General features: G+C 42.0%; 1 protein-coding gene across 1 annotated transcript; it reads left to right on the forward strand.

Annotated features, from left to right (window-relative positions):
- The first annotated feature begins 1,130 nt into the window (after positions 1 to 1,130).
- Positions 1,131 to 8,681, forward strand: LOC121617315 (T-box transcription factor TBX2b-like). The gene is made up of 7 exons (XM_041952458.1): positions 1,131 to 1,750; positions 2,210 to 2,477; positions 2,638 to 2,784; positions 3,141 to 3,217; positions 3,303 to 3,466; positions 4,295 to 4,833; positions 7,477 to 8,681. Exons 1-7 carry the CDS (start codon positions 1,407 to 1,409, stop codon positions 7,882 to 7,884), a joined length of 1,947 nt encoding a protein of 648 aa, XP_041808392.1. The 5' UTR covers positions 1,131 to 1,406; the 3' UTR covers positions 7,885 to 8,681.
- Positions 8,682 to 11,087: the final 2,406 nt, after the last annotated feature.

Here is an 11,087-nt window from a genome sequence, read left to right on the forward strand (position 1 = left end):
TTAATTTGATCATTTAAATTGCGCAAACTACACTCCTTTTTACATTTTTTTCTGTTTTCCTCAGTTGGCACCACGGCTTGCGGTATTGGCACGGTATTGGCAGGCCTGCTGGAATAGAGTCCTTCAATATCACCAGTGAACCTGTTGAATCCCACTAGAGTTCAGTCATCATCATTTCTATATTTTACATTAATGTAAAAAGAAAAAAAATACATCAGTGAAAATGAACACTAGACACTTGAAACCTTGTAGCCCAACAATTACGTGCATTTGATTTAAAGCCGACTGTAAGAGTACCAAGAAAACCTCAACTCCATTTGAATTAAACTTGCCCCTTTTTCCGAAAAATTCGAGGCTATTCAACGACTATAACTGATGAATAAATGAAAAACCGTGCACATTTCCCCACTTAATCAAACCCCTTTGATTCTTTCAAGAGGCGGATAAGCCAGTGGAGTCTGCAGCAGGAGAATGAGTTTCTGGTCATTTGGGGGGAGAACAGCACGTTGATCATCACCTGTTTCAAAACAACAACAGCAATAACAAATTTTCAGGTATGGACACGGAGTAAACAAGCAAAAATGAATAAAAAGTGAGGCTGAAGAGATGAGTCTCAGGTCTGGATGAAAGATAGAAGTAAATTAAATATAAAATAAGTAATGAAACAAGGTGTCACTACACCTTTGATTCGGTTATAAATTTAAGGCAACAAAAACAACAACAATATTATTATCATTATATCATTATATGATATATGATCATTATATCATAGTAGTAGTAGTATGAGAATAATAGTAATTATATAATAACAAATGGATAAATACAATTATTTTCATTCTATTATCGTTATTACTACAAGTGTATTAATAAAAACGAAACCGTTAAAAGCTGTTGAATCACTCGTTCATGCTGTGCTACCTGTTCATGTTGTTTATGCTGTTCATGAGCGCTGTCCATCTCCCTCCAGACGGCGCGGATGAAACCACGCCCTGCGCCGTGTAGCCTCACATGAACGACGTGAATTAGCTACGTTCAAGAAGTTAGGCTCGTTAGTGTCGCATGTGCCGGAGAGGGCAGACGTGTGATTGCGGGTGCGCCACCTCTGCGCCTCTCCGCCCTCACTCCGCCGCAGCCTTTTGGAACAAGTTTTGCTCCCGATGCCAACGTGCGCTGCCTCTCCGCGGCGGATTTGCGAGCGGGCGCACTAAAGGACCGTCCTTGCCCTTGCTTGAAGACTTGTGGGAATTTGCATTCCCTCTTTTGATTTATCTGCCATGCTTCAAAACTCACAAACTCTGAAAAAGGCTGTTGCGGTTTGGACGGAGACGCCCGTGCGCCTGCAGCAGCAAGCGGGCTGAGGCTTTAAAGTGGGTTATCGCTGCCGAGCCGTCAGATCGGATGCCCTGATGAGATATCCAGTTGACACGGCAGCTGCCATGGCTTACCATCCTTTCCAAGCTCATCGACCAGGTGCCTTGCCCTTGTCAGCCTTCTTTGCCGCCGCTCAGCCCTCGTTCTTCCCTGCGCTGACCCTCCCAGACGCCGCCTCCCTGTCCGATCCTCTGTCGGAGCGGTCCGCCACGGACGCGGCGCTGCGACGCCAAAATCAGCCAGGTCACAGGCGGCCCACGAAGGTCCCGCAGCCAGAGGAAGGGCCGGATGATGACCCGAAAGTCACGCTGGACTCCCAGAATTTATGGAGTGAATTTCACAAAAGGGGAACAGAGATGGTTATTACAAAATCAGGACGGTAGGTACACGGTTTTCATGGGCCATCGTTTCATTATATGGTCATTTTTTTTAATTATGGGATGAGATATTTAGTTGTCTTGTAGAAAAAAAACCTGTGTAAGAGTAACTTTGGAGTGCCAAAAGTACAAGTATTGTATCCATAAAGCTTACTATGTTCATTCATTCACATTTCACAGAAGGAAAAGGCAGCAAGTCATACATTAGTCTTTTTTTAATGTTAAATTGGGGACCACAAGGGCCCTTTACTTAGTTGCAGGGGTCCATAAATATTATGCTCAGTTATTATAATATATAGCCTAATAAAAATGCTGTATTCCCACTCTGATCAAACCTTTGCATCCTCCATCCTCTTTTATATAAACAAAAAACGCTCCTTAAAGCCCACTGGAAGGTCCTTGATGGTAAAAAGTGAACACGTGTGTGGGTGCATCAGTTTTTGGTTATTTCTCTGCCACAGGAGGATGTTTCCGCCTTTCAAAGTGCGGGTCGATGGGCTGGATGAGACAGCAAAGTATATCCTGCTGATGGACATTGTCGCCATTGATGACTGCCGCTACAAATTTCACAATTCCCGCTGGATGGTGGCCGGGAAGGCTGACCCGGAGATGCCAAAGCGCATGTACATCCACCCGGACAGCCCGTCCAAAGGAGAGCAGTGGATGAGCAAGCCCGTTGCTTTTCATAAACTCAAACTCACCAACAACGTTTTGGATAAGCATGGATTTGTAAGTAGAAATATTACATATCACAGAACATGTCAATATGAGTTCACAGTGACCTTGTTACTTATTTTTCAATATCATTTAACTACATAAGGTTAGTAAAGGATATTATTTACCAGTCCACAATATTCATTTTCTGCTGTCTTTGTCTTGATTTTTCCAGACAATTTTGAATTCGATGCATAAATACCAGCCCAGATTTCATATTGTGAGAGCCAACGACATCATGAAGCTTCCATACAGCACCTTCAGGACTTACGTTTTCCCAGAGACAGAGTTCATCGCTGTCACTGCCTATCAGAATGAAAGGGTAACCCTCATCCTCGCCATCTACACACACACACACACACAGAGAGAGAGAGAGAAACAGCAGACCTTATCTAGTTACATACATGCATTATAGCACAAGATGCATCTGCAAGGATTTTGCAATGAAGGGGACGTGTATGAAAAGTTAGAGAAAAACGTGAATCTGGCGCCTGCTGGGATGGTTTGGAAGAATGAGATGATTTTAGGGTTACAAGGCCTAAAAAAGATGCTTTAAAGCTGGCCCTCATTAGCCGCACATATGAGCTGCATGGGTACTGATACTGGACTTTGCTGTCACTGTGCAAGGAGCTGCATTCTGCAATGACCAACTCGCTAATTTTTCTTTTGCTCCAAAAGATTACGCAGCTAAAAATCGACAACAATCCCTTTGCCAAAGGATTCAGAGACACTGGAAATGGGAGGCGAGAAAAGAGGTATTTGTTTTGCCTTCAGCGTTCAATATTATATTAAAGGACATAAGTTGTGGTACTAGACCTAATCTCTATCTGTGATCCGCAGGAATAAGCAGTTAACCATTTCTACGCTGCACGAGAACCACAGCAAAGCAGACCAGGATTGTGCTGATTCTGATGACTCATGTGAACAACCCAGCACCAGCGATCTGTTTTACTCCCCCCGGGAGCTGCTGAGCAGCCCTCTGACGTCCACGCCCACCTGTCAGGGTGGGTTAATTAAGAGCCTATTGTTTCATGCAGCAGCCTTTATGGCAATTTCTATGATCCCAAATCATTCGCTACAGAACTAACCATAATCGATGTGTTCAGGATATGTCAGGATCTTATCCATCCATTTATCCCTTCATCCATCCATCCATCCATCCCTCCATCCCTTCATCCATCTTTCTTTGTGAGAAAGACCTATTTTCGGCTTTCTGAGGCGGTCACTAGAGATGATGTATTCTGAGAATTAGATGGGTGTGTCAGATATTTTATCATTATATGTACTTGACTATTACAAATCTTAACTCAGCGTCTACACACTGGCTTTCACTTCAGCTTTCAACCACATATCATGGTCTTAAGTAAGAGGACCTTGGACAATGTATTTTAAGCAGCTCACAGCTGACAGACAGGCAGCTTGGAGACAAAGACAGAGGTACGACATGTAACAACTGTCTCCATCTGGAATTGAACCAGGGACATTGCGGTTGCATGATTCACATCTTAACCGCTCGAGCGCAAGGATTGCAGCAATGGGCATTACGCAAACACAGAAGGAAGTTGTTCAGATGTACCTCAGTTTACTGTGTGACTCAGTTTGATGAAGCAAAAATAGTTTGCTTTAATGAATCAGCCGTTGGGGTTCATCACACATGAACACTGCGTCGCTCGTGCCTCAAGATGTTTCCACTCAGTCATTCTCTCTGTCACGAATCTCACCTCTGTCCCCAGTGAGCCCTGATAGTACACAAGACTGACAAAGCAGAGGTATTCTCTTTTTACTTTTAACCACAAAAACCATTTAATGAATGTCATTATTTTGCCCCACAGATGAGAGCAATATTGGAAGTGATTCAGATATTGATCCACAAGAGGAAGACATTGCTGAAGCCAGCTCTTCCAGGACTGAACGTGTGTCTGCTTTGACTCAGAGGAGCGAGGAGATACCGTGGAGCAAGTCTGCTATCAGTAAGAGTGACGAAAGAGCGGCGAAAGAGAGAACGGTGTCGAGAACGTCAGATGACACGTGCTGCGTGGATGCTGATTCTTCAGAAAGACACATGAGCAAAATCAAAGATGGGGTCCTGCCTGGGATGCAGAGCTCATCGTTCCTCAGCGCTGGTCACCGCCAGGCTTTGGATTTTTCAAGTGTGCGCAGCCAACAGTTTCTGAAGCTCGGGGCACCTTTGTTAGTTCACCCTGGACAGCTGTCAGTGAAGCCAGAGGCTTTTTCCACCGCTGGTATGGAACATGTGTTCTCCTCTTTGCCCAGAGTGAATAACCACGAAAATGGAGGCCTTCCTTCTCAAAGCATCACCTCTCCATCTCCCTTCATGTTTCACCTGTCACAGCACATGCTGGCATCTCAGGTACACATCAGCAAGACAACTATATTCTAAAATTACACATATTTTATAGCATATAGTAAACAGATATGCAGAACAACAGCTGCATTGGTCAGACTTAGATTTATTGTTAGGCTGCGACCTCTAGTGGCCTTAGTAATTATGACAATAGCAAAAGGGATGGGGTGGTTGGGCAGGTCAAACAGCCATAGGAGACCGCTGTTCATGTCCAGTGTGAAACTGAATGTCAACACTGACTCATTCTAATTAACATTAACTTCAGTTACGTACCATACATAACAAAAACAATTTTAACCCAAAACATGATCTTTTCCTTAATCTAACCAAGTAGTTTTGGTGCCAAAGCCTAAAACAGCGTTTTAAACACCATGTGATGATGGACCACCTATTGCTGGTACCCCCAACTGCCCCATATGTTTTTTATGTATGTAATGTATAACTCTGCTGCTTGGACTGGGTGACAAGGAGAATCAGGATAGAGAGAGTTCATACAGTGTTATCTACTTTAACTCTCCCTCCGTTGATTCAAGGAAGCGTGAGCCAGTTGTTTGAGTAAGGAAGGGTTTGGGATGGGAGGCTGATTTGAAGTTGAACAATTTTAGGGTAAACTCAGATTAAGAGTTGGGCCGAACTCCTTGACAGATATTAGTGAGCAAGATCTTCAGACTCAATCTGTTGCTGCAGTGCAGGCCTCAAATGATTTGACATTTTTTACAGTCACACCATTACTCTAATCCAGGCCAGTGGTCCCCGTCATGCAAGGGGTCAAGAGATGAATCTTAGTAAGATGATTAAGGAACAAGAATCTGCGACACAACTCATAGACATGCAGCCTGTGATCAGGGGTTGCGCAGAGACATGGCTTTGCATTAAGGGGTTACATGCGGTTTTAACCACTGAATGCAGGTCTAGTAAAGTGCTGGTTTACATCCTCTTGGTTTCCAAAAAGTTCTCTGTGGCACCATCTCTACTTTCCCTAAAACTGAGTGAAAATTGGCTTCTTGATTATTCCCTAGCTTGTTTTTTTGTTTGTTTTTTTTTCGGAGAAGCAAAAACTGTGTAAACAACAGTTCAAATACAAACCTTAAATAATGCAACCTCAGAACAAGCTTATATTAAACTGTAATGTGCATCTTAAAGACCTTTGTAGTAGACAGGTCAGTGTCATTGTAGAGTGTTAAGTACTATTGTATTGTATTGTTGTTTTACAGAATAAGATCAGATGCCTTTATTGACATCATTGGCTAACACCTTTGAATTTCTCTATAAAATTAGTTTAAACTAAACTGCAAAGCATGCATGGCATTGTTAGTGATCATGTTTTTTTGTGTGTCTTGTCTTTTGTTTTGTTTTTTTTTATTTAATGCCACTGTGTCCATACCTTTAATATTTGATAAACTAAAGTCATATTCTTATTTTACAACCCTGTTTCCAAAAACGTTGCAACACTGTGTAAAATGTAAAGAGAACATAATGTGATTATTTGCATAACACTGAAATCCCATATTTAATTGAAAATAGCACAAAGACAAAATATCAAATGTTGAAACTGTGAAGTTTCATTGCTTTTGAAAATGATAGCAACACATTTCAAAAAAGTTGAGTCAGGGTCATGTTCACCACTCTGTCGCATCACCTCGTCTTTTAACAACACTCTGTCAGCGTTTGGGAACTGAGGAGACTGACTGCTGTCATTTAGAAAGTGGAATGTTTTCCCATTCCTGCTTGATGTACGATTTCAGCTGTTCGACAGTTCACCGTCCCCGCTGTCATATTTTACGTTTCATAATGCACCACACATTTTCAGTGGGTGACAAGTCGGGACTGCAGGCACAGCGTGCTGTTGGAATACGTGCAGAATGTGGTTTGTCATGGTCTTCCTGAAATGAACGAGGCTGTCCTAACAAGGACGTCATCTGCTTGGCAGCATGTGTTGGTCAGAAACCTGAGTATGTGGTTCAGCATTAATGGAGCCTTCACAAATGTGCAGACTAGCCATGCCATGTGCACTAATGCACCCCCATATCATCACAGATTCAGGTTTTCAGCCTTGTCCCTTGCATACAGAGATTTCTTCAGATTCTCTAAATCTTTTAATGACATTATGTGCTGCAGACAATCACATCATTAAATTCTTTGCAGTTTTCCATTGAGAAACATTGTTCTTAAATTGTTGCACTATTTGCCAGTGCAGTCTGTCACAGAGTGGTGAACCCCTCCTCATCTTTACCTCAGAAATAATCAGCCTCTCTCACAGGCTCTTTTTAGACCCAGTCATATTACTCACCTGCTGCCAGTTAACCTAATTAACTATGAGATGTTCCACCAGGTGTGATCTTTTAGCATTTCACAACTTTTCCAGGCTTTTGCTGCAACTGTCCCAACTTTTTTTGAAACGTGTTGCTGGCATGAAATTCTAAATGAAGACATAATTTTCAAAAACATGAATATATGTTGTCTTTGTACAATTTTCAATTAAATATGGGGTTGTCAGTATTTTGCAAATCATCACATTGTGTTTCTATTTACATTTTACACAGCATCCTAACTTTTTGGTAAACAGGGTTTTACAAGGCTGTACATGAAAATGTTGAAAGATCAGAAAATGTAGTATTGGGAAAATTAACTCTTTTTTTTTTTGCACAGGGAATCTCACTGTCACCCTTTGGAGGACTGCTCTATCCATACATGGCAGCACAAGCTGCAATTGCTCCAGCTCTCCCCGCCTGTTCTGCAACCTCTACGTTGGCAACAAACCACTGTTTCCGCAGCCCTCGGCCTTGGTTGCGATTCAACCCTTATCTGATCCCCACCTCTGTCACCTCGAGCCAAAACCTGCTCGCGACCAGATCGCCTGGCAGTTCAAATTCGCAGTCTGAGGTGTCCAAATCAGGGAGCAGAGAGACAAGTCCAGTGTCGGACAATCACAGACAAAAAACCAAGGCCAAGCAGAAAACGCCTCCACTGAAAAACATTGTTAAGGATTCTATGAATGACCTGCAAAACATACAAAATCTGGTGAGAGGACTTGATAAACCACTTCCTCCACAATAGACTCTTCTTTATGTTGTTTTTCATCCTACACGTCTGGGACACTCACACACACACAGACAAGTTTGTGATGTTGCACATAAGAATCACCTAAAATAAATGTCAGAAACTGCATGTGTTGCTGCTATTTAACATGTCATTATCTCACCAATAAACCTGCAGAATAAACACTGATTTGGCGATTTGCAGATCGCACCGAGACATTTACGTTAACACGAGGCTTCATCATCTTTTCTATATTTCAGTGTGAAGCTGGGTCACACCACACGCTAGAATATAGTCATTTCAATGCTTTTGAACGATAGTAATGTGGAACCTGGATGTGAAAAAAAAAAAACAACCAAATTTAGTCCAGTTTTAACCTTGACACCAGGGTCTTTTGGGCTGATTTGCATAAACACCAAATCAGTATTTTTCTGAAAGTTTTATGTTAATAAAAAAAACTATTCGAATGAAAATGATCATTGGATTACTTATGGGGGAAAAAGAGCTATGCAAAACTCATTGCCCAAAGTGGAGTCTACAAGGACAATCATGTGCTTTAAATATGAATTAAACACCATTTTATATTGCTTTGTTCTGTATGATGATGTAAATATTTTAGTTTTAACACACACATATAAACATGATTAATCAAAGCCTTTTGAGACTGTAAATGATCACTGTTAAACTTGCCAGATGTGAGGAAGCTGTATACCACCTATTCACAGTTTCACATTTTGTTGATGTACCAAAGCTGAACCATGGACTTGGAGGGAAAACTCAGGATTTTTTTTTAACCAGCACTTCGGAAAAAACGTCTTGCGTAATCAGGCAGGTTGTCTGCCAATTTATTCAGGTAATTCAAGTGTTTTTGCATTTTTTTTTTTCACAATTTAAATAAAGATGTTGTTCACATTTCGTGCGGTTATCTTAATATGTTTACACAACACGGAAATAGTATTATTGTGACATTGAATGTCAAATATCAAGACGTCTGGAGTCAGAAACAAGTTCAAACAAGCACATTGCATCTGCACTACAGGCTACCAGTTTTCCAGGAACCTTGTGGGTCACATGATTCCTCTGGGATCAATTCAAGTCAATTTCACCATTCTTCACGTGACTGGGACGGGGCAAGAAAAAAGTCAACAGAAGCGGGCGGGACAGGAGTCATAATAACGACAGGCCTTTTTTTTTTTTTTTCTTTATAAAGATACAGTTCTAATATGATTAAACACTATGATTTACAACACTTTAATATGAACATAACAGTTATTACTGCAGTTCTGCATTGTTAAAAACGGTTGCATCTACTTCAATCAATTGCTGATTTAATGCACCACCTGATAAGCACACTAAGAGACACAAATCAAACATGCCCAAGGCATTCCGTGACTGGGTTCAGCTAAATGCTAATACGCTCACTGTAGATCCTCCAGCAGTGACTCCTACACTGCTGAGGAACTTCATCCTTCAGTGAAGTGTGTGAGGACTTTCTGCTGTTTCTGACTAATTCTGTCACAGTTGTGGCTGAAGGGCTGAAATCAGGAGCACAGTGGGACAGTCACAGTGGGACGAAGAGGCTGAAAGGACTGGTTATGATACGAACTAACGATGGTCAAGCAAAGGCGTTGAACCACCAGCAGATTGTTGAGGGCTTTGCGGCGCCCGAGGCTTGGAGAACGATGACTGAGCATGTGCGTCTGTGTAAAAGCTGTGCAGCTCCCTTTGCTTTAATATGTGTGTTTGTTGGTCCTCTGAATTGAATGGTCCGTGGTTTGTCCTCTTTTCTGGTTAATTCTGCCGAAGCTCTACAGAAGAGGGCAGTTGTATATTTATAAATGATAATCAGTGGTCTGCACAGGCTGCAAAATCTCTCCATACAAATCATTATTTTATGTGAAAGGCCATCAAAGATCAAAGTCGACACATGGACACATAAATGTGTTCTCGATGCCTCAGGGTTGGACTCGGCTGCCGTTTTAACCACATGACCCTGTCTCTTGTCGTCTTTCTGCCGCTCCAGAAGCACTGACAGTCAAATGTATTGTGAGGCAAACACGGAAACAAGCCTAATGATCTCAGCTCTAAAGTTTTGGTTTTGGAAAAGCAATACGTCTACGTCTTGGCCTCCCTGCTCCATCTTTCTCTCCAGGAACTACTAATGACAACACTTTTTAAACTGGCAAATTAAAAAACGGAACACTAACGTACCACATTTTGATTGCATTTTGTTGCGTGTGCTTGTTGAAGCTTCACCATGGCAAGCTAAAGGTGGTACGTGCAACAGCTGCCGCTGCCATGCCCTTGGCCAACGCGATGGTGGCTGAGCAATAAGGGTGAATGAGCCGGTCTGCTGTCCTGTGCACTTCATCCTATATGCATGAGTGCAGCTCACTGCTTGCTGGAGCAACTCCCAAAGCACCTCTGCCTGTGACAGCAAGGCTACACTTGAGTTGCTAATCCCCTACATCTTTTGAAGCTGCGCCGAAAACTGCTTTTTTGGAATGCATGAAGGACGTATTGACTCATGCAGTCAATATAAAAGGTTTTGAAAGATTTCTAGGACCTTTCCACAGACTACAGCTTTCACGCAGGTTTGCTGACACGCAGCATGATTATGTATACATTCATGCATTGAGGGCGCACAAAGAGGTGCTGAGTATCCTAAGATGAACACATTATCTGAACATTAAGAGGAACTATAATGAAATGCAAAGCGATTCCAGTAGGCCTCTCACACATATGGAAGGAAACATGAGGACATACTGCCTATCTTAGATGCACCTTATGAGGCCACCCCTGCAAACAAATGCAGATGGCTTCAATTAGTGTGTATACAAAAAAAGCCCCATCACACTATATTTACTCTTGGATAGAGGCCAAAGTTCATCATGGCACATTATCATAATTGATGCAGCAGGGTAAATTCTCTGTGGTCCGCATTCAGGCTGTCACACAACAGGCTGTCATAAAAACCAGCTACTTTTCATAATTTTCAACCCATTAAGACTCCATTCTTTATATATAACTACAGTTTTAGTGCCTGGAAAAGCTTGTTTGTGTGATTCTTGGAGGTCGGGAAGCCAGTTAGGAGGAGAAATATCTTTTTGGCTTCTATGAGCAAAGAACTTTGAAAAAGTGTGGCCATTCTGCAGCATAATATCCACTCCTCCTCAATAGATGGACGAGTGCTATATTTGCAACAGGAGTGTTGATTTAAA

Source organism: Chelmon rostratus, chromosome 14 (assembly GCF_017976325.1).
Source record: "Chelmon rostratus isolate fCheRos1 chromosome 14, fCheRos1.pri, whole genome shotgun sequence".
Taxonomy (NCBI): Eukaryota; Metazoa; Chordata; class Actinopteri; order Chaetodontiformes; family Chaetodontidae; genus Chelmon; species Chelmon rostratus.

Coding starts and splice junctions, on each gene's coding strand:
- LOC121617315 (XM_041952458.1), top strand. CDS start 1,407: ATGAGATATCCAGTTGACACGGCAGCTGCCATGGCTTACCATCCTTTC. Junction 3,218..3,302: donor AATGGGAGGCGAGAAAAGAG/GTATTTGTTTTG, acceptor TGTGATCCGCAG/GAATAAGCAGTTAACCATTT. Junction 4,834..7,476: donor AGCACATGCTGGCATCTCAG/GTACACATCAGC, acceptor TTTTTTGCACAG/GGAATCTCACTGTCACCCTT.